This window comes from Anolis carolinensis, unplaced genomic scaffold (genome assembly GCF_035594765.1).
Source record: "Anolis carolinensis isolate JA03-04 unplaced genomic scaffold, rAnoCar3.1.pri scaffold_13, whole genome shotgun sequence".
Taxonomy (NCBI): Eukaryota; Metazoa; Chordata; class Lepidosauria; order Squamata; family Dactyloidae; genus Anolis; species Anolis carolinensis.
In genome coordinates this window covers 8,540,935-8,561,555 of record NW_026943824.1, presented here as the reverse complement: position 1 = coordinate 8,561,555, position 20,621 = coordinate 8,540,935, and the positions used below count along the sequence as shown (strand labels likewise).

At 40.4% G+C, this 20,621-nt stretch overlaps 1 protein-coding gene across 1 annotated transcript in view; it reads left to right on the top strand.

The window, feature by feature from the left end:
- Window positions 1-17,326, top strand: part of cyth3 (cytohesin 3) — a 38,984-nt gene extending 21,658 nt beyond the window's left edge. The window contains exons 5-13 of the mRNA XM_008120883.3: window positions 1,456-1,574; window positions 3,976-4,056; window positions 5,021-5,133; window positions 5,452-5,600; window positions 7,167-7,278; window positions 13,195-13,271; window positions 13,366-13,437; window positions 14,890-15,044; window positions 16,448-17,326. Of these exons, the coding sequence (XP_008119090.1) occupies window positions 1,456-1,574; window positions 3,976-4,056; window positions 5,021-5,133; window positions 5,452-5,600; window positions 7,167-7,278; window positions 13,195-13,271; window positions 13,366-13,437; window positions 14,890-15,044; window positions 16,448-16,520 (951 nt within the window). The 3' untranslated portion in view covers window positions 16,521-17,326. The remainder of the gene's footprint in view (window positions 1-1,455; window positions 1,575-3,975; window positions 4,057-5,020; window positions 5,134-5,451; window positions 5,601-7,166; window positions 7,279-13,194; window positions 13,272-13,365; window positions 13,438-14,889; window positions 15,045-16,447) is intronic.
- Window positions 17,327-20,621: the final 3,295 nt, after the last annotated feature.

Sequence of the window (20,621 nt, the reverse complement as noted above, 5' to 3'; positions counted from 1 at the left end):
TATGTATATACAATATATTATATATTTATAAATTATTATAAATTATATATATATGTGTGTGTATAAAATTAGCATAGCATGTTGCTATGGCACAGGAGACAAGATGGAACTATCTTCCTGGCTCTCAGGTTGGTATGATGTCTTCCTGGCCCCCCGGTTCTTCACTCTGGCCTATTTATTAAAACAGAGATAAATACATATAGAGAAAATATATGTACAGGCAGTCTCCAAGTTATGAACAAGACAGGTTCTGTAGATTTGTTCATAGGTTGAATTTGTTTGTCAGTCGGAACGGGTACATTTTTAAAGTGTAACCCTTTTCATACACACTCTCACACACACACACACTTTGGATAGCATAGGGAAGGGTGTTAACCCTTGTGCTGTTTGTTTTCCTGCCTGTGCCCTGTTTAGAAGATTTCACCTCACTTTCTTTCTGTCATTTTTTTTTCATGTCAGGAGCAACCTGAGTTGCTTCTGGAATGAGAGAATTGGCCATCTGCAAGGACGTTGCCCAGGGGACACCCTGATGTTTTGATGTTTTACTATCCTTATGGGAGACTTCTCTCATGTCCCCGCATGGAGCTGTCATGATGTAACATTATGTGTTGCATATACCAATTGGGGTGGAGAACAGCATCCAGCAAATGCTCTTTACAAAGTCAAGAAGAAGATAGAAGAAGCAGAATATTATTATTATTATTATTATTATTATTATTATTATTATTATTATTATTATTATTCTCTTGCCTTTTAGTCTTCTTTGTCAGTTGCAACATTACCTTCTGTATCTTTGCCTCTGAATGAGAAGCAGTAGAGACAGGGCAGCCTGGTTTCTATGTGTCTGTGTTTGTGGCTGTTGTAGTCAGTGAGTCTTTCAAACTCATTTTGGCTGTCTCCAGCACAAGCGCCCCCCACATTTGCCTAGAACTTGGAACTCCCACGTTCAAGGAAGTGGGTAATTGCTTTTCTGCTTGACTTTTCTAGCTGTGCTGCTTGTGCCAGACGCCCCTCCCTAGTTGGCCATCATCTGTGAATGAGGCTTTGCTGTGCCAAACACAATATAATGCTGTATCTGTCAATTGTGTGCAAGCTCTTACTATAAGATAGCTTGTTTCCTAGTATTTCCATAATATGACCTAACTTCTAGTCCCAACAAGGGTCAATCCATTGAACCAACTTGGTAAGTCAAGATCTAGGAATGTTCCATTATTTCTGTCTACTTGGGACTGACAATCGGATTGAGTAGTCATGAAGTAGTTTGGATTTTGAACTAGGGCAAGAGTTAAAATTCCCATTTAGCTGGGGAAACCTATTGGATTACCTTGTTCAAGCATTTTCCCTCAATTAGAAAATGGCAACTGTGGCTCTGAATAAATCAGAAGTTGACTTGAATGCACATAACAACAAACATCAAGCAAGGGGAAAAATACTGAATTTTCCTTCTGCATTTAGGGAATCCAGTTTCTGATAGAAAACGACCTCTTGCAGAATACGGCTGAGGACATTGCACAGTTCCTTTATAAAGGAGAAGGGCTAAATAAAACGGTCATTGGAGATTATCTCGGCGAAAGGTAAATCTATGGATGAAAGGACTTTCTATGGATGAGCCATAGAATTATGATCCTTCTCTCATCCATTTAGTTATCTCTTTCCTATATTGATCCATAAGTGTATTATGGTTGTAAATCATCCATATAAGTTTGGTTTAGGGGCTGTTTAAAATAATAATGACTAAATAAGATGGTACTATGCTGGCTATGCTCACCATCAGCTCTGTGCTCCTTCTGACTGGGAATGCCAGAGATTGATCATGGGACCTCCTGTGTGCCAGGCACATTCTCCAACACAGCTTGAGGCTGTTTGTATGATCACATAAACATACATGATGTACCACATGGACAAAAGCCAAAGAAAAGATGGATGGATACCATCAACAAAGACATTCGTGCTGCCAACCTGAGATCTGAGGATGCCCAAAACAAAGCCTGTGAAACAACAGTCACAGTGATCATCCTGCCCCCATGGGGAAATCACTTAGAAAGAAGAAGCACTATAATACACAATATATTTGCAAAGTTCTTGAGAACTTTTTTTTCCAATTTCGTCTTGATTCCCCAGTCGGCAAACAGTTTTCAAATCGGCCCACAAACACTGCCTCCCCTCTAAGTGCCTCAAAATAGTACAGACTTTGGCAAGCATTGAAATTTCTTTAATTGAGACCAGATGCCCTGTTGTGATGTAATGCTTTTTGGAGACAAGGATATGGGACAAACCCGGTTGCATTCATAAAATTGCAGAAATAAAAGCAGTAACATACTTTGGGGGGGGGGGGGGTGTGCTGTTCTTGAATGCACAGCACAGCAAGTTTTCAAAGTGATCTAATATAAACTGGGCAATAGAATTGTGTTGTTTTTTGTGCTGTTCATATTCGGCATCAAAAAACTAAACTAATTGATGGCTATCCAAGATCTGCTCTTTGGAATATATTTTAATTAGCAAGTCCAAATACAGAGTTCCATGCACGTTTGCTACTAGCAGGATTACTGCCCACAGAAGTCTTATAGGATAGTTTTACATCATTTGTACAGCTGATGATCCTCTGAGCCTACATTGCTTCAGTTACGCTCTTTTAGATGCATGTTACATAACTTTCGGGATTTGATCCATTTGTCTATTTCACGTGCATTTCCATATTTAAATGGAAGTAAGTCCTGCTGAATTCATTCTTTAGTTCAACAAAGCTTAGTATTGTGATACATCATCTCTGAAATTTTAACCAAGTGGGTATTAGCTATAGCAATGTCTAGGAATTTTCCATTCTCTTTCCTGTCATTTCTTCCATTGGTTAAATGCCTATATGCATGCTAAGAATATATCTAAGACACATTCCTTTGTGCCCATCTGTCTTTGAGGAGTATAAGCTTACAAGGGAGAAGTATATTGGTCTATATGAATATAATTGGATTGTATGAAATGGGAAATTCCAGCTGAGAAAGTTTAATAAATACATGTTGTCCAGCTGAAGCAGATTTTTTTCCCCCTAAAATAATCCTCCCAAAAATCAAATGTTCACTGTTTGTTCCCATTTTCTAAATGAATGTGCCAGAGTATGTATGAATGTATGTATGTTGTTTTGTACCACAAGGTAATCATAGGGAAAAATTAGGTACCTTGGCTTATGTTTAGGTCAGCTTATACTCGAGGAGAGTCATTCACGACTGGACTTAATGTCAGGGGAAAACCTTTACCTTTTACCTATACTCGAGTATATACGGTATATATTTCCCCAAAATATAATGTTTGCATATATTAGGTACCGTAAATAATGTGAATTCTTATCTTAGTATAATTCTTTTGGGAACAAAAACGCTTCCTTTGGTATGTTGATCTGCTTGTTTCCCATTGGCAAGAAGTTTTGTAGTATTTATACAACAAAAATGCAGCCGTTAATATACTGGAAAATATTTGTTTTGTTTCACTTAGAAGGTGATAACATGCAGGCAAAATCTTTGACAAAAAATCCACCTCCTTGTTGAGATGGAAGTTGGTCGACAACATTTTAATTTAATGATGTGTTTCAAACACACCCTGAGGATTGCAGCCATTCATACTGATGTGTGTTAATGTTGCAAAAATTCAGAATGGTGCCTAGTCAGAGTAATAGCGTTAGTTATATATCATCTACTTTTTTCCTTTAAAAAAATCAAAATACATATATTATCCAGTATAGTTCATGCTTCATTATTGTATATTGTATATTTTTGTATATTTTGTATTCACTTGTCTAGTTTCCAACAGTCCTCACAACTTCCATAGATGTGGGCAAAACGTCAGGAGAGAATGCTTCTGGAACATGGCCTTGCTATTGATAGGTCCTGCTTTGGAAATATATAGGCTAAAATATAAATGATTCTGAATATTAAAATAAAAATTAGCCACCAATTTACTTCTTTTTTATGTTTTGCTTTACAGGGATGACTTTAATATTAAAGTACTTCAGGCTTTTGTTGAACTCCATGAGTTTGCAGATCTTAATCTTGTACAAGCCTTAAGGTAAGTTAATAAGAACAGATGAAAGAATTCCTGAATATTTTGTTATTTTTAAATGTTAAGAATACGCATAACTGTAAAACAGACATCATCTGGTCAAAACTGTAAAACGTTCTCAATGGCAGAGTGCACAAACTGGTGGTGACTTAGCAAAGCAAAATGTGTAGCATGCATCAGCATCAGAAGAGGGACAATTTGTTCTCTTTTTAAAATGAGGTAGAACCCAGGCGGACGGTAATAAACAAATTCCATGTGCTTAAATCTTGTATTGATCTTGAATGTGCTGAACTTTGCTTGAATTGCCCCTCCTTTCTTAACTATGTTGACATATGCAACATTTCATTTAACGGCTGCTATGGGCTCATGTATTTCAAAAGAAGTCTGCTCCTATATTTTGAAAAAGTTGGTTTTCTTTGCCTCAAAGGCAAGTTTTCACATTGTTTGTAGAACCTCCAAGGAGGGATAAGAAAGGGGTTTTGTTTATAAACTCAGCGAGCAATGCTCTGTGTAAGCTCTAGGCTGGTGTTTTGGTCTACAACATAATAATAATAATAATAATAATAATAATAATAATAATAATAATAATAATAATAATAATAATAATAATTTATTCTTGTACCCAGGCCCATCACCCCGAAGGGACTCGGGGCGGCTAACATGGGGCCTTGCCCAACATCACAATATAAAATCAAAACAAAAACACAAATTTACAACAATAAATCAATAATATTGGTAAAACAATCGAAAAGGACAATCTTACAAGATAAAATGTTAAAACAGGTATATCAAACACAACACATTCAAAAGGATAGACCCCTAATTGTGAAATATGGTGCTATGCTGCTATTTCTGTATTTTGAAAAGTATTTTAAATAATTTTGATAAAGATGAGCTCATAACTAGTGTTTTAGGATAAGATATCGCAACAGTTCTTGTCTGATGTGCAGTTTCATGTATATCTTGACAGGCAGTTCCTGTGGAGTTTCCGGCTTCCAGGAGAGGCTCAAAAAATCGATCGTATGATGGAAGCTTTCGCTTCACGTTATTGCCTTTGTAACCCTGGAGTTTTCCAGTCTACAGGTTAGTAGTGAGGACTCCCATTCATGTTTGTTATATCTCACTAGAGTCTGGTATGAATTGATAATAGTAACAGTGAAACTGGTAACAACCTTATTATCAGAGCTGTGGAATCAAGTGGCGTTGAAGAGAAGGAATCATGTGATGAAGTTGCTCAAGAGAGCTTCATGTTATAGGACAGCTTAGACATTTGATGTATGTCTTCTAGTCACTTCTGACTTACTGCAACCCTGACCTTGCATATTTACTCATAACCAGTTGTCGCCTGGTTTTATAATGATCAGCCAAGACTAATCAATCTGCTTTAATGTTGCATTTCAGATACATGCTACGTGCTCTCTTTTGCAATCATTATGTTAAACACTAGCCTTCACAATCACAATGTGAGAGACAAACCAACAGTAGAACGATTCATATCTATGAATAGAGGCATTAATGAAGGCGGGGACCTCCCAGAAGAATTACTACGGGTAAGCTGCTTTTAAAGTGGTCAGTGTGCTGCTGACTTGTTGCTTTGATGTTTGCCCAGGGAATACATGTTCAGTTCTGGCACTGATCCCTATGGGAACCAGCATCGTAGGATATTTCTCATGTGGCAATGCATTTCTGTAGCAACAACGATCCATCTTTTATGGCCCACAGACTCATTCACATTTTCTTATATGACTGCATTTTATGCATTTTAATGTTTTATATTGTAATTATGTATGTGTATGATTGCAATTTTATGGTTCTATTCTTTGAGGTTTATGTATTGTCTATATGCGGCTCTTCGCTGTACTTTGTTAGCCGCCCCGAGTCCCTTCGGGGAGATAGTGGAGGGTAAAAATAAAATTTATTATTATTTTCAAATTTACTGGATCCATTGGTCCATTTAGTTGAGAGTGACTTTGTTGACTGACAGAACCAAAGAACCAGATGTTGAATCCTTCAAATTGCTGTTTCAATCTGGCATTTTTAATTTTTTGCAAATCATATTTACTCTGCCATTGAGCTCTAGACCTTTGCCTTGCTGCACACTCAGCTTCTGAAGAGTAGAAAATCCTTCCAGCATTAAACCATGGATTAAGCTATCATGGGTTTTGTGTGTGTGTGTGTGTGTGTGTGTGTGTCAGAAGCGACATGAGAAACTGCAGGTAACTTCTGGTGTGAGAGAATTGGCTGTCTGCAAGGACGTTGCCCAGGGGACACCTGGATGTTTTACCATTCTGTGGGAGGCTTCTCTCATATCCCTGCATGGGAAGCTGGAGCTGACAGACGGGAACTCAACCCGCTCCCCAGATTTGAACTGCCAACCTTTTAGTCAGCAGTCCTGCTGGCACAAGGATTTAACCCATTGCACCAGGGGCTCCAGCTATCATTTTTACCAGGGTGGTTTGTCTTTTGCTTTCCACCTCCACATTTGAAACCCACACATGAAAATAAACAAAGGCCACACATATGAGCGCACAAAGGAAAGAAAACATCTCAGGATGCTAATGAAATGAGATTGTAGTATTTAAAGGTTTTAAAATAAACATGTTTTCATAAGATCCCGAGACGTGTATCTGTCCTACTGTTGCAATGGATGCTCTGTGGTTTTGTTTCTTTTTCTTTTCTTTTTTTCCTTCTCAATCTGGAGAGATGCTTATCATTCTTATATGACAGAGATGTGTGCCTTATGGGTAGATGCATCTTCCTGTAGCTCTTCAAAGGGAATGTTTTATTTTTAGAAGAGAGATCTTTTTGTTTAACATTCTGTAAAGTAGTTACTTGTAACATGGAGAATTCCATGCATCCGTTTGGTTTCTGTGTGATCCTGGAGTGTTTTGAACGACCAGACATGTTTGCAGATTGTGATCCAAACCATGCTTTCCTTTTAAGTGCTGTGTAACTGCCTATTGAGCAAATCACGCATCATCAGGTAAATATTTGCACTTCCTGCCTAAGAAAATCCTCTGAAAAGAACAGTCTCTGAGAACTTTCAACAGAATCTGTTGGCCATCTCCTGCCCCTTCCCAGCATTGAGGTTAAACCTTTTCCCCATTTTCTTTCAGAATTTATATGAAAGCATTAAAAACGAGCCCTTTAAAATTCCAGAAGATGATGGGAATGATTTAACCCATACGTTTTTTAATCCAGACCGAGAAGGCTGGCTGCTGAAATTAGGTCAGTAGGTGGATAATTTCCCCTTTTGCCTTCTGTATTCATCTGTGCTTTGTCCCCTGACCCTGCTTTTGTGAAAATCCAATGCATTGGGATTTGTGCTTATTTCTGATCAAAATGTTGCCAAGTAATTTACATTTTCCACTATTTTTGTACCTCTTCCTAATTTGCAATTTTGTGTGGTATTTGAGGACTAAGCCTGTCAGTAAAAATTGATCTCTGCTTTTTACAGAAATACCAGACAAATAGATAACCATTATGCTCATTTTCTACCATTCCAAAGACAACTGTGATAAAATATTTAAGATTTCTCTCTTTTCCGAACACAAATGAAGTGCTCCTGTCTGTTCCAAAGGTTATCCCTATGTGTCTTTAGGTTCACTCCCATATTTGTGAATTTCTGTTGGTTTGACTTTTGGCTATGATTTTTTAAACGAGTGGTTTAAATGTGCCTTCTTGTTTTCCTTTTGGCCTATGACCCTATCACCTTTCTGTTCTGTGACTGGCTGTCTCTGCTTATTCTGCATTAGGAGGTACGTACCTGATGGCTTTCTAGCCCCTCTCTTGTTCTGTTGCTTGTTCTTTCATTATTTTCCCCTTCCTCCTTCTGTTTTGCTCACTTTCCTTCGTTTTAGCATTTGTGGGATTACCCTGCTTGTCACTTAATATGACTAACTTGAGATGGGTGAAGCCAATGGATTTCCAATGTTTTTAATATTCCCAAACACTCACTGATTCTTCAGGTGCTCCTAATGCTTCACATTAGTTGACATTCAGTCCTGGTTCAGTGAATCTTCGACTCTGTGAAATTAGTAGCCAGGTGTGGTGTACCAGTACTTTATTTCCCCATATCTATATATATAAAAGGGTAATGAAATTTCGGTCTAGGACAAAACAACAAAACTACACATCCCAGAAACACTAGACTTGGCAGCACAACCCCTCATCCATGCCTCTACGTTCATACAACAAAAAGAAAAATAAAGTCCTAATTAGAGGGAGAGGAATAATTGTTTTTATCCAATTGCTGCCAGTTAGAAGACTAAGCTCCGCCCACTTGATTTTAATTGGATTATATGGCAGTGTAGACTCAAGGCCCTTCCACACAGCTGTATAACCCATATATAATGGACTTAATGTCAGGGGAAAACCTTTACCCTTTACCTTAACTACCACCAATTCCTCAATACTTTAATAATAATAATAATAATAATAATAAAAATAAAACTTTATTTATACCCCGCCACCATCTCCCCAACGGGGACTCGGGGCGGCTTACATGGGGCCATGCCCAAGACAATACAATAAACCATAACATAATACAATTAAATAATACATTACATAAAATAAACAGTACAACATAAGATCAAAACAGCAATATAACACGAGCGGGCCGCATGAATACTACATTTAAAAACTAGATTAAAAATTAAAACTCTGGGTGAGAAAGGGATCAGAATAAAACCTCGAGGGACGGGACATCAGATAGTGAACCAGTCTAGAGGATAAATATCGGGGGGGAGTAGCATAGAACATTTACTCTCCGAAAGCACACCGGAAGAGCCATGTTTTTAAATCTTTCCTGAAGGCTAAAAGGGTGGGGGCTTGCCTGATTTCAATGGGCAGCGAGTTCCACAAGCGAGGGGCCACCGCAGAGAAGGCCCTCTCCCTTGTTCCTACAAGGCGAGCCTGAGATATAGGTAGTGGCGACAGGAGGGCCTCCCCTGATGATCGGAGAGGTCGGGCAGGTTTATGATAGGAGATACGGTCACGAAGGTAGGCGGGTCCCAAACCGTTTAGGGCTTTATAAATGATGGTCTGCACCTTGAATTGGGACCGGAAGATGAACGGCAGCCAGTGGAGCTCCTTAAACAGGGGAGTAGATCTCTCCCTGTAACTCGCCCCCGTTATTAGTCTGGCGGCCGAACGTTGGACCAGCCCCACGTAGAGCGCATTACAGTAGTCCAGTCTAGAGGTAACTAATGCATGCACCACCGTGGTCAAGTCAGACTTCACGAGGTATGGTCGCAGTTGGCGCACAAGTTTGAGTTGTGCAAAAGCCCTCCCGGCCACCGCCGACACCTGCGCTCCAAGCGTCAGCGCTGAATCCAGGAGGACCCCCAAACTGCGGACCTGTGATTTCAGGGGGAGTGCAACCCCGTCCAGCACAGGTTGCCACCCAATACCCCGATCCGACGAGCGACTGACCAGGAGGGCCTCTGTCTTGTCAGGATTGATCCTCAGCTTGTTCCTCCTCATCCAGTCCGCCACAGCGGCCAGGCACTGGTTCAGCACCCGAGGGGCTTCCTTGGAGTCAGGTGGGAACGAGTAGTGGATTTGTGTGTCATCTGCGTAGAGATGGCAACACCCTCCAAAACTCCGGATGACCTCTCCCAGCGGTTTCATGTAGATGTTAAAAAGCATACTTTATTTCCCATACCACCATACTTCGCCACAGCAACACGTGGCCGGCCACAGCTAGTTAGGTATAATTGGATAGACTCGGTTTGTCTTTCTGATCAGGTAATTGTACCTTTCCCTCCTGTGCTTGATACCTAGTGACAGACTTTGGCTAGTTCTTTGAAGCTCATCTGTTCAGCTTCACTTGAGTTTGAGAGAGCTACTTGAACACTTAAATGAGTAATTAGAACCACACTTGTAGGCTGTCCAGACTGGGGCTCATTATATTGGCAAGTGGATGCCAGAGTCGTTTTATGTGAATGGTGAAAAGCCAGCATTTAATTGAAATTAAAACATAGGTATATTTTCCCTTGCAGTAAGTTGGAAAGGAAGGCTTCTTGAGATAATACCACAGCAGCAGTAGCAGGGGCAATTGTGTCAACTTGTGTTGAGCAGACATACAGATCTCTAAGTACAGTAGAATCTCACTTATCCAACATAAACGGGCCTGCAGAACGTTGGATAAGTGAATATGTTGGATAATAAGGAGAGATTAAGAAAAAGCCTATTAAACATCAAATTAGTTTATGATTTTACAAATTAAGCACCAAAACATCATGTTATACAACAAATTTGACAGAAAAAAGTAGTTCAATACTCAGTAATGCTATGTAGTAATTACTGTATTTACGAATATACCACCAAAATATCACGATATATTGAAAACATTGACTACAAAAATGCGTTGGATAATCCAGAACGTTGGATAAGTGAGCGTTGGATAAGTGAGACTCTACTGTACACCAAAGACTGTGGAAAGTTAGTCCTATAGGAAGGAGATGGAGAGCCAAGTGTGTACAGCCTGATATGGCAGTGGCCAGTTATAATCTCCGTGTCACTGGCCACATAGGTCCCTGCCTGTGTTTCATCGCTGGGACTACAGGCAGTCCCTGAGATACAAATGTCTGACTTACAAAAAACGCACAGTGAAGAACAGAGGTGAGACAACAGGAAGTGAGGGAAATCTACCCTCGGAAGGAAAATCAATTTCTAGAAAAGCTTTATCACCAATCCTTGTATCCACAACAAGCCACATTTTTCAAAATTCTATTATCACAAGGACAGAAAGTAAGGTGAAATATTGTGAACAGGGGCACAGACAGCAAAGGAAATACTACAGGGTTGTCCACCCTTCTCTATGATAGTCAAAACTACACACACACACACACACACACACACACACACACACACACACACACAAGAGAATTGAGGTTTGCCCTAGGAGAATAGGTGAGCCATGGATTTGGCAAGGAAAGGGAGTATTTCATGCTTCCAGGAAGCTACAGAGGCTCTTTGGGCTAATATGGTTTTGTATTTTCCATATTGACAGGAAATGCCTTCACCTTCTTTCCAGAATTTCTGGCTCCCAATCTTTCACATGTCTTCAGTGGCAGTACTGGTTGCAGTGCTTGCTCTCTACAGCTCTCATCAGGGATCTTGACATACCAGTTCTTGCGAAACCAGAATTTGGATTTGCTCCCTCATTTGTAAAAATAAGGCCTCTTAACAGGTGAACAGAAGTTGCTGATACCTTGGAGTTGGTGTTCCCCTTATCAAAGGTGGGAGGAAGAAAAAAGATGTATATACAGGCAAAGAAGGCTAACCCAAGGTCTCGGGAACAGATTCAGACATGAGTTTATTTTGGGTTACTTTTCAGGCATTGCACCAGGATTAATTGTGGGCCAATTGAGGGGGCGGTGGTTGAAATAAGATCCCTCCTCATGTCCTTCCTAGCAGACTTTACAGCTGGACAAAGATCTTACAGGCGACAAATCCCAGGATGTGAGTCTTCTGGGCTGTATTTATTCTTCTTCCAATAACAGAGTCTGCTGGCAGCTGCTCAGCTAAACTGTCTGGTATTGAAGAATTTGCTGTAAATAACAAAGGTCTGGCTTTAATTATTTCCTCTAGTGCTCAGGAGGTAAATAAGTTAGTTTCTGGTATCTGTTTTTGCCTTCTCTGAAGTCTTCTATTCTGGCAGTATATCCCCACCTGATGAAGATGTAATGGGAGCTGCAAGCCAATAAACTTTGAGGATACCAGGTTGGGAAAAGCTGTATCTGAACCATTGTCATTATCCACAATTATCCCTGAAACATTAGTGCTTCTTTAAGCTCTGCTTACATCGCTTGGGTTTGCGTCATCTTGTACAGAAGCATCCACAGTGTAGCCTTTGTGTCTTTCTATCCATTTCTGAGAACTGCAGAAGTAAAGGTCCTAAGAGAGAGCGACAGTGGCTGTCCTTCTGTGTCTGAAATGGAGCAACATCCATTCTGTTGGTAGGGATCAACAATTTCAGCCATGTGGCAGGTAGACCAGCAACCCACTGGTGGTTTAGTGTTACTACTTGTTTCCATCTGAATACATAGGAAGCTTTGTGAAATGTGGCCAGGACTGGCCAAGGAGAGGTGGCAGAGATTGGAATATAACACCAACACACATAAATGTACCATTATGGCAGATATCATAAGCAGTGCTGTGAGAGCTCAGGCATCTAAAATAACATAAACTATGATTTTCATGGTAAATAAACACTGATGGTAAATAAACTCCATGATGTATAACGTATTCCTGCAATGGTTCCGTAGTTTCAGAGGGCCTTTTTTTTCTAATGACACCAGCACATGCATGCAAACTTTTCTGGACACCGAGTAGGGACTGCAAGTGCTTTTATGCCCCTGCCTTGGTTTGAGCAACGTGATTGATTTAAGATGATTAATCTTCGGGTGAACCATATTCTTTAATGAGCGCCTGATGTTCAAAGTGTTGTTTAGTAACAAGATCAGCTTGGCTGAGAGCGAAGGCTAATGGGATTAAATAGCAAAGTAATGGATGATGCAACTCCCAATCTCTTTAACTGCAGAGAAACCAGGCCTGCACATTGATAACATCAAAAGTCATATCTCTATTTCATTTTTCCCCCTTGAGGTTTGAGGAAAGAGAACTTTCGGAACACAATAGAAGCAGGGCCTTTTGGAGATTGTCTGAGCCTGTTCTAAAAATGAGTTTGAATTGTGGAGAATGCATCTTTTTATCTTTCTTTTGACAAAGATGAGGTCTTGAGTATAGTGGTGTGGGAATGAGTGGAATATTTGGTAGACAGAAAATGATTTATGTGAAAGATTTGTATGTTACTGTTTGGCTGAAGACTGCTGCTGAATCTTTTATTGCGTAGCCACCTTCCTCCTTCATTCTAACATCAGGAACCGTGTGTCTGGAAGAACCCAAAAGGGATGAGCATCACCTTTTAAAATCGTCTTAGGATCAACAAGACATTTCCAGTAACCCCTGTGTTTATTTAACCTTGGTTCAAATGTCTGTTTTCCACCTAAACCATCTTTTTTTTACGAGCCTTAACTATTTAATGAAGTAACAAGGTAACCAACCTAACCTTTTTGCCCAATGCATGGGGCTTTGGAATTGAGCTGATATAACTTGAGGATGCCTTATGTCTTATAGGCGGAAGAGTGAAAACGTGGAAAAGGAGGTGGTTTATACTGACAGATAATTGCCTGTATTATTTTGAATACACAACAGTGAGTATGTCATATTGCAGATCATATTCCCTCAGCTCCTAGTTCCAAATAACTCCAAACTGTATACTAAACACTATATTTCCTTGACCTCTAGGACAAGGAGCCCAGAGGGATTATACCCTTGGAAAACCTCAGCATACGAGAAGTGGAGGATCCGAGAAAACCAGTAAGGCTTTCTCCTTTGTTAAGCTGTCAAAATGAAGGCAAGCTTTCCACGTCTACAATAGTCTCATATTAAGGAGCTCATTCCTTCAGAGACGCCTTCTCCAACCTGGTGGAGTTAGGATTATTGCAGATATATTGTAAAACACCAGCATCTGGCAGCATACTTCCATAGCTGTGATGGTTTGGGTTGAGGAGAAGTGAATTAGGATTGTTGTTGTGCACCTTCAAGTCATTTCAAACATAAGGTGACCTTTGTCTAAAGTTTAGGGCGGGGGCCAGGGAAAGGATCTTGGAAGGCCACATGCTTGGTTTGAGGACCCTTGATCTAACCTTTTTAAATAAATACTCAAGTAGCGAGGAGGGTATTCATTTGAGGTTTCTAAAAGCCCCCCTTTCTGCTTAACATTCTAGCACTGAAAGTGAAAAAACAATACAAATATGAAGTCAGGAACCCCTGACCAGTACAAGTTATACAAGAGAAATTATATTAAAACTAGCTGTGCCCGGCCACGCGTTGCTGTGGCGAAGTATGGTGGTATGGGAAATAAACTATTGAGGAATTGGTAGTAATTAAGGTAAAGGGTAAAGGTTTTCTCCTGACATTAAGTCCATTATAAATGGGTAATATAGCTGCGTGGAAGGGCCTTGAGTCTACACTGCCATATAATCCAGATCAAATCAGATAATCTGTATTTTATAGGCAGTGTGAAAGAAGCCTGAGGCCTAACTCTGCCTGTCCCCTGGACTGAGTGGGTTGCTAGGAGACCAAGTGGGCGGAGCTTAGCCTTCTAACTGGCAGCAATTGGATAAAAACAATTATTCATCTCCCTCTAATTAGGACTTTATTTTTCTTTTCTTTTTGTTGTATGAACATAGAGGCATGGATGAGGGGTTGTGCTGTCAATTTTAGTGTTTCTGGGATGTGTAGTTTTGTTGTTTTGTCCTAGGCTGAAATTTCATTACCCTTTTATATATATAGATGACAGAAAACCAGTTGCTTCAAGATAATCAAATTATAGCATATTTTCTTTAACATAAAATACCTTGGTGTCTCGGTGGAATAAAGAAAAGCGGTCTCCAAATTCCTAACTAGTCAATCAATCCCTGGACAGGGCTTCTAGCCTTTTTGAATGCATGGAAGTGGAAATGCCTCCAGAAGTCAACTTTGGCTTTCTGTCCCTTTGATAAATGGATTTTGAAATTTTTGGTTTGTTGTGGAAAGAAGCATTGGTGATAAAGCTTCAGTGGAAGCACCTTGTCCCCATGATACTCTTTCAGGAGTGGATTTCCCTTCTGAGGATGAGATTTCTCTTTCTGTTGTCTCACCTCCAGTCTTAACTAAGAATCGGATGTAACTTGGATATTTGTAACTTGGGGACTGCATGTACTAACCTGTCATATTGGTGCAAATATAGAGTGCTCTTTCAATGACAACTTGTTTTCTCTTCCCCAGAATTGTTTTGAACTGTATAACCCTAGCCATAAAGGGCAAGTCATTAAAGCCTGCAAGACGGAAGCTGATGGCAGAGTGGTAGAAGGCAACCATGTGGTGTACAGGATATCTGCTCCCACTCCAGAAGAGAAGGAAGAGTGGATCAAATCCATCAAGTGAGTCCTTCCTTAAAGCAGAGGCACAGCAGCGTCCTGTGTCAGGTGACCCACAGATCCCGTAAACGTGTTGCATCCTGGCTTAAAGGCTCCCAGCCTGGGCTCTATGGCCACTTCCTGGCACTAAACTCCACATTTCCTTGTGTTTAGTGCACCGTGAAATCAGTCACAAACACAAGCTAGGGCGGCCATCTGGTCTAATGACTATCTCTAGGAAGTCTGTACGTAGTTAATAGAGAATTATTTTCCATTTCATAAGCAAAAGAAAAAGGAGCAAAATTATGATGGTGAATTGAAAACTGATTTCTGATATATTTTTAAGTGTTTAGAAACATGATAAGCTTATCGAATTCTTCTTTTCTACCAACAGACAGAATAAATGCAAAATGAGGAAATAAGTACAGGCATCGGGGGGGGGGGGGGGGGAGGTCAAAGAAAAGACAGTTAGTGTTCAGAGACCATGATTGGGAGTTGCAAAGATCCAAGATGTGGAATCTCTTTTTCCACAAAACCTCTGAAAGCACATAAGGAGCTTATGCCAGGGTATGTCACTAACAAGATTCTGGCTTTTAAATGCATGCACCTTATTTCACATTAGTTGGAAAGTGTAGATGCTCTCAGTGGGAATCCTCACATTATTGTGCATTTTATGGGGCCGGCAATAGCCCATGGAGCAATTTTTGTGCTGCAAGGAGAGGTATTTTCAATCCCATCTGTGCCATCTGGTCTCTGGCTTCAACACATTATGAGCAGGGAACACGAACTACTAGCTAAAGACTAATACTGAAGATGGTATGCCTGCTATAAAAATGAAATGAAGGCACATTAGCGTGACTATTGAAAGGGCAAACCATGGCTTATGATTGACTGGCTGACCAGTATAGGAAACCATGGTTTGAAATGGGTTTGTAGACTTACAGATTGTGTTCACGATGATTTGGCATTTTTTTGAGTTGATCAGCCTTAACTTAGGGCTGTTGTTTAAACTTTTAGGACTGTTGCACCTGCAGAAATGAAAGTGGTAAAGCAGATGGAAGACAGAACAAAATGATTCAGGCAACTGCAAATTATGGTTTGCCTGTACATTTGGCAGCCCAAACCCTGCTATGAATTATAGTATATTAAGGAAAAATAGGGATTTGAACGTAGAGAGGCATTTGAACGGATTGGGAGAAGCTCGTTTTCTGCGGTGTGATGAGTCAGAGCACAGTATTTTCAAAATGTACATATTGGGTGTGATGGGGTCAGTGTGCATCCCATCTGAATGCATTATGCATTCAGCCCTCCAAAAATATGGAATCCATACTCACCTAAATGGAGGATATCGCAATATAAGAAAGGTCTGTAGAGTGCACTAACGAATGTGCATGCTGACAACAAATTTCTGTCTCCTTTTTTATTAGGGCAAGTATCAGCAAGGATCCTTTTTATGACATGTTGGCGACCAGGAAGAGAAGAATTGCTAACAAAAAATAACACTAATCCCGCGGACCCACCTAAGCCAAATTGCTAATGCATCATAAAGCCAAGGTAAAGTTCAAAGAAAACAAGATTTGTATTAGAAGCGTAGCCACTTTCCTGCAGCGTATATGGAGTCTGTGATCGTTAATATTCCACGAGATGCTGGAAGAGGCCCCAAGTCCACGGACTGATCTATAGATGAACTTTACACTTTGGAAGGAAGTGTGTGCTGTTTTTTGTGTTGTTGAACCTGGATGTGTGATCTCTCCCTCCTGTCCTCTGGGGCCTTTGCCCAGGATTGCTGAGTCTAGCCTTCACAACTAGCAGAGCACTCCCTATTCCTGCCATGGTTGCAGATGTCTTGCTCTCTTTTGCTAAAATTCTACTTAGCCTTTGCAACACAGAGGCCTTTTGGGCCTAAGATGATTTTTGCATACAGCTCACATCCAGTCTGCAGCACTTCGTTTAGAAATTACTAGTCTGGCAGCTATATGATTAACAGACCTCCTTCTCATAAACATCTGGCCATGTACTGAAAACATGAAGTTCCCGAAGAAAAAGGTCATAAACAATGCATTTCGGCAGTATTGCTGCAGCTTATCTTGGGTTCTTAGATGCCTTGGAAATGTGTTATTTCCCTTTTCCAGATGTTAACCTGAAATGTCTTCCGAATCTGAGCTATGTCGGGTGTCATTTGTTGTTTTATATTGTTTTGTGAAGACATGCAGCAGTCTGATTTCACCCCCTAATGCAGGCATGGGCAAATTTGGGCCCTCCGGGTGTTTTGGACTTCAACTCCTGCAATTCCTAACAGCCTCAGGCCCTTTCCTTTTCCCCATCAGCCGCTTAAGCAGCTGAGGGGGAAAAGGAAGGGGCCTGAGGCTGCTAGGAATTGCGGGAGTTGAAGTCCAAAACACCCGGAGGGCCCAAATTTGCCCATGCCTGCTTTAATGGCATTTTAATGCCATTTTTCTGCCCATTTGTACAGATTTTACAGAGTTGTTTTTCACAATCAGCTTTAATTTTCTCCTCCTCGTCTGCCTTTTACAAATTTAATTTTCCATCCTTTTGAGATCTTGCCTTTCTTCCCCCACTGTAAATATTTAAATGTGTTGTAAGTAAGAAAGAGTAAGAATCTATTATTTTGCTAATGAAGAGAGAATATGGGAGTGACCTGAAGTATCTATGTTTCTAGGCTGCGGGTGGCAGAAACTCTTGAATCAACTCTGGTTTTAGTTTTTGTATTAATGAAGATTTATGAATACAGTTGCTTTTGATAACCAGCTGAGGATTCTACGGTCCAGTCTCTTATCAGCAGCTATGTTTTATGACACTGCGACTGAGCAATGGCCCCACTGTGCCACCTTCTCACAACAATCGTGGGTTTATTAAGGCCATTAATATTAAATGAAGGACCTGTGCCATAATGTTAGGTGACTAATTAGGACAATAAGGACTAATTAGAACAATAAGCCAGGATGCTGAAACTCATAGAACCACTCCCAGTGTAGCTGGATTTCTGTTCTGGTCTCGCTCTTCTTCCAGTGAGGTCTTCTGCTTTCTGCTTTGCTGTGTGTTTTCGTCCCATGTCTCTTCCCTCACTTCTCTTACTATTTAGGCAGATCCTTTCATCTTGTGTATTTTTGTGTGGAATTTTGCGCTCCCTGAACCCTCTCCTGTCCATTTTTGAGGCACATCCAAGATGCAGAGTCCCATGGAGTGGAGAGCGAATCCGTTTTGGCCAATGATCTACTTTTTGCAATCGCAGATAGTTATGTAGGATTTTACCCTGAGATTCTGGTAATTTAAAAGTAATCTTCATGACAAAAAAAAAGTATTAGTGCTCTTGTCCCACTCTTTCTAAAACAGGAGGTAAGGATGTGGGAAGAATTACTGTTGCATTGTTGTGAGTTTTCCAGGCTGTATGGCCATGTTCCAGAACCATTCTCTCCTGTCGTTTTGCCCATATCTATGGCAGACATCTGCAAAGGCAACCTCTGAGGATGCCTGCCATAGATGTGGGTGAAATGTCAGGAGAGAATACTTCTGGGACATGGCCATACAGCCCAAAAAACTCACAGCAACCCATTGATTCCAGCCATGAAAGCCTTTGACAACACATACTGCTGCTTATAATTCATCCACTGCAAAGTCACATTAGTGAAGAACGTGCAAACCAAGTAAGTCTGGTGCTCAGAAGCTTTAGGCTAAATGGAAGAGTAGCTCTCTGCCTAGATGTATATAGAAAGTCTGCAGATGTTTGTATGCGACAGTATTAGCAGGGATTCAAATCTGAGCCAAAACTAGGAATAGTTTTTGAAAGTTTTGGCTCCTTGAGGTACTACCTTTATGAAGAAGTAAAATTCCCTATTCAGGCTCCCTTTTGATCATAGGGAGTATTTTGATTATTCTGGCCCTCAAAGGCAGAGGCCATCTCCTAATATGGCAGAGTTATTGGGGTCCTGCTGAAGTTCTGCAGGAACATGTATTTACTACTAGGTTGCCTTGCAATGAGGGCCACATTCAGTAGACAAAAAAGACAAGTTTAGCCCTTCCTAAAAGGGTGACTCTGTGAAAGAAGCGAGGGAGAGGACCTCCTCTGAATCCATAACATACTTTAGAGTCGGTTGTACTTCTCAAGAAGAATCAGGCTGTCATTCCCTCTGGCTTCTTCCCACAATGAGAGTAGAAACATTAAACTAAATGCAGTTCTAGACTGGGCTGCCTTTTCTCCAGTGTTACTATTTAATCCAGTGGTTCCCAACTTTTGGGCCTCCAGGTGTTTTGGACTTCTGCTTCCACCGTTCCTAGCAACTGGTAAACTGCCCAGGATGTCTGGGAGTTCAAGTCCAAAAACACCTGGAGGCCCAAAGATTGGGAACCACTGATTTAAACCTTGCAGACTCTGGATTTTGAAGGGTTAAGTTTTGAAGCACTTTAAGCTCAGCTGGCCTGGCAGGTAATGAAGCCGAGGAGAAAGAGATAAATGTGCTTGGGAATTTCACACTGATTAGTTTTTAGGAGGGCATGGAAGTGTGTGGTACAAAATATAAAACCTTTGGAATATTTCATATTTTTAAAATAAATTCTTATTTTTAAAACAATGTAGCACATATCTTTCTAATGCAGGAGGTCAAAAGGAAGGTTTTTGGATCTTGCCTTGCTTTTAACATTACTGTCTACAAGACCAAGATCCAGCTTTGGAAATGAGCACATTACAATTCCCCTTTCTTTCTGGTCACTGGAGATGGCCATGTCTCAGTGTTGGGTTCTCCATCATCTGAGCCAGTGCAGCCAAAGGTGAGTGACAACGGGCATTGCATTTGGACGTGTTCCCATCTCTCTCCTAGCTTGACATTGGCCCCAAGGCCAGCCCTGGCCATGGCTCAGGAAGCCTGTGCTCCCGATGTATGAAGGAGGCCAAGGCTGCCTGTGCACTGGCCCTCTGAAGCCCAAATGCTGCAAACCTAGCAAGTGGCTTACCACTTCTCTCTTTCTGTATTTTTCTTGAAGAATGTTTCTTATATTGACATTTAAATGTAAGGTATAATGTATATATTGTACATCTGTGTATTATTTGAACTTTTGAAGATTTGTTAATCTTGTATGCTAACTAATTGCATGAAATAGTCTGTTATCTATGTTACACAAATATCTATGAGTGGAAATCCTCTGTGTGGCTGTTTTAAATAGTCAACAAGCATTTATTGAAGAAAAGACTTCACGGAGGCTCCATTTTCAGAAATAAAAGTATAAATTGTACAAAAGTGCTTTTTTTAAAACAAAAGAAACACCACCAAAATGCAGGTGTCTTAGTATGTAACTTTGGATAAAATGCTTTTGTGACTTTCACTGTAGGAATCCATTGTCCTGGAGCAGCCCACAGCATGAGAACATTGGGTCACACATGTGCCTTCAAGTATGTTCGGTCCTATGGTGAGCGTCAGGGAGGTTTCTTGGCAAGATGTGTTCAGAGGTATTTTGTTCATTGCAGCAATTTTTGAGGACTCTTTACTCCAAAATATTGTGTAAGATTTTTGATATACATATTATCATTGGTTTAAATCTAAATGTTATCAATTTATGACCAAACCTAAGAGGCTGTAAAATGTGGAT